Source organism: Atta colombica, unplaced genomic scaffold, assembly GCF_001594045.1.
Source record: "Atta colombica isolate Treedump-2 unplaced genomic scaffold, Acol1.0 scaffold1, whole genome shotgun sequence".
NCBI classification, from domain to species: Eukaryota; Metazoa; Arthropoda; class Insecta; order Hymenoptera; family Formicidae; genus Atta; species Atta colombica.
In genome coordinates, this window is record NW_017259183.1 from 1,815,034 (window position 1) to 1,817,312 (window position 2,279).

The 2,279-nt window shown below is 24.9% G+C and overlaps 1 protein-coding gene and 1 non-coding gene across 2 annotated transcripts in view; one reads left to right on the forward strand and one right to left on the reverse strand.

The window, feature by feature from the left end:
* Nucleotides 1-1,272, reverse strand: part of LOC108694381 (COMM domain-containing protein 5) — a 23,788-nt gene extending 22,516 nt beyond the window's left edge. Inside the window, exons 1-4 of the mRNA XM_018203814.1 lie at nt 1,119-1,272; nt 757-949; nt 396-542; nt 1-308 (exon numbers count right to left, since the gene is read on the reverse strand). Of these exons, the coding sequence (XP_018059303.1) occupies nt 125-308; nt 396-542; nt 757-949; nt 1,119-1,218 (624 nt within the window). The 5' untranslated portion in view covers nt 1,219-1,272 and the 3' untranslated portion in view covers nt 1-124. The remainder of the gene's footprint in view (nt 309-395; nt 543-756; nt 950-1,118) is intronic.
* A 699-nt stretch (nt 1,273-1,971) lies between these two features.
* On the forward strand, nt 1,972-2,044 carry Trnar-ucg. Its single transcript has one exon. It is a non-coding gene; the product is annotated as a tRNA-Arg (tRNA).
* The last annotated feature ends 235 nt before the right edge of the window (nt 2,045-2,279 follow it).

Sequence of the window (2,279 nt, forward strand, 5' to 3'; positions counted from 1 at the left end):
AAGAAAGTAGAAATGTAAATATTTATATATTTTCATACAGCTTAGAATTTAGAATTAATAAATCATTACCGAACAAACTGTTACCTCAGAATTGCTATTAACAAATTAAAATAGATTGTTACTATCAGCTAGACAGAATAGTTTTAAAAATGCTATGCCGTTCCAGTGTTTGTAACTCAACGAGAATGGTAGCTACAGTATGTCTCAATTGATGAAATTTTGCCAAAGATAATTCAAAAGTAACACATTCGCCTGTATTGAAAATCCATTCCATTATAATAGTTGGTTCTAATACTCTATTTAATATACTGCAATATATATGGAAAAATATATTAGAATTCTCTGTAAAATATTATTTTATGATAAATATTTACTAAAAAAAAATCCAAACATACTTTGATGAGATTGTAATATCTATGCGCCATTTGCAAGATATAAGTTGTGGATTAAATTTTGTTCTTTGAATTAAACCTAATAACAAGTTTGCTTGTTTTGGACCATAAATCACAGAGGATAAATCTTCCACACATTCTGGATTCAATCTGTAATATGCATAAAAAATAGCAAAGAATAATTCCATAGAATTGTTTAGATGCTATTAAAAAAAATATATAATTAAAATTATTTTTTATTATTATTCTTTATAACAATTATTGTTATAAATATGAATTTATTTATTATATAAAAATATAAATGTTGTCACAAGCTATAAGAGCCATCTGAACTACAAAACCTAACATATATATGTACACTTACTTCAATTCTTCTAAGCATTGTTTAAATTCCACAGGTTTAATATTATGGCATTGCGAACGTAGATATATTTTTAAAATTGTAAGAATAGCAGCATAATATTCATCTACATGCTCTTCAGATATGCTATATTTTTTACTTATTCTTTCTAATATACCTTCTTCTACATGTTCCAGTTCTATTGCTTTTACTGCAACTATATATTTTAAACAATTATTATACAAATGACATAGATATCCTGTTCCTTCTTGTTATACATAATTATGTAAATTTTATACAATATTAATTTAATATTTCAATCTAACTCTTATTCAATTACAATTCTTTAAAACAATTAATAGTTTTTAATCAAAGTAATAACTCACGTTGTATTAATGGACGCGCGAATGTTTTCTTTAATTCCGCAAGATATTTTGTTTTGTTTCCTAAAGCACTCAAAAGCTGCGTTTGAAGAGGTGTTGTCATTGTTGTGGTGACGTTCGAGTAACTAACAAATTTTAATTGATAACTTAACCAAAAATGTTTAACGCCTCATACAAAAATTGAACGTATTGCCATCTATTGGAGATTAGAGAAAATGAGGTAAGTAATATTACCGAGATATGATGCAGATAGAAAAATTTATATTGATCTGCCAATATAAATTTCTTGAAATTGCTCGACTTGATATAAATATATCTGAATAATATATATATTTAGTTTATATAATGCAGTATTTACATTCTTTATTTTTATACAAATGCTTCATAAATTAGCATACATAAAAATTAGATAATAGAAATATTTTAATAATGACTGAAACGGTCGATAATATCAACATTCTATCCGTGTTCCAGAGTTAAGTCACGAAAAAATTTATCCATTGCCAATGATTAATAATAATGCTGTCAGTAATATGATAAATAAATAATTTTACTTATAAAAGTTTACTTATAATTATTATAAATCTTTTGGATAAAATTCGAATTAATAATTATTTCGCTCGAGTAAATGCATCATTAATGTAAATCGATTATTTGTTGAGGAAGGAATCAATATACATATAACAATGCTATTAAATACAAATTGTGAATTATAATGTTATGGAATGCGTTGTAAGATTTTTTTAGTAGCATTTATATATAAAATCACATTAATTTTAATATTTTAAGCTTAATATGCGACAAGAAAATCGATCAAATTCCCTGATATACTTGGTTGAAGTCACAGCTTACAACTGACCGTGTGGCCTAATGGATAAGGCGTCGGACTTCGGATCCGAAGATTGCAGGTTCGAGTCCTGTCACGGTCGCAGGCAATTAATTTTTTTTTCTATTGCGAGACACATTGTATGTTCTATTATTACAAAATCCTATGATTTCCATATTTCATATTTTTATTCTTTTTAGTAATATAATCCGATTAGAAATTTAAAAATATATAAAAATTTTTCCATTATTTTTAAAATTTATATAATAACTAATTAATATTAATTAATCTAATTCAAAATAAAATTAATGTATAAATCTAAAGTTAAATTTACATTA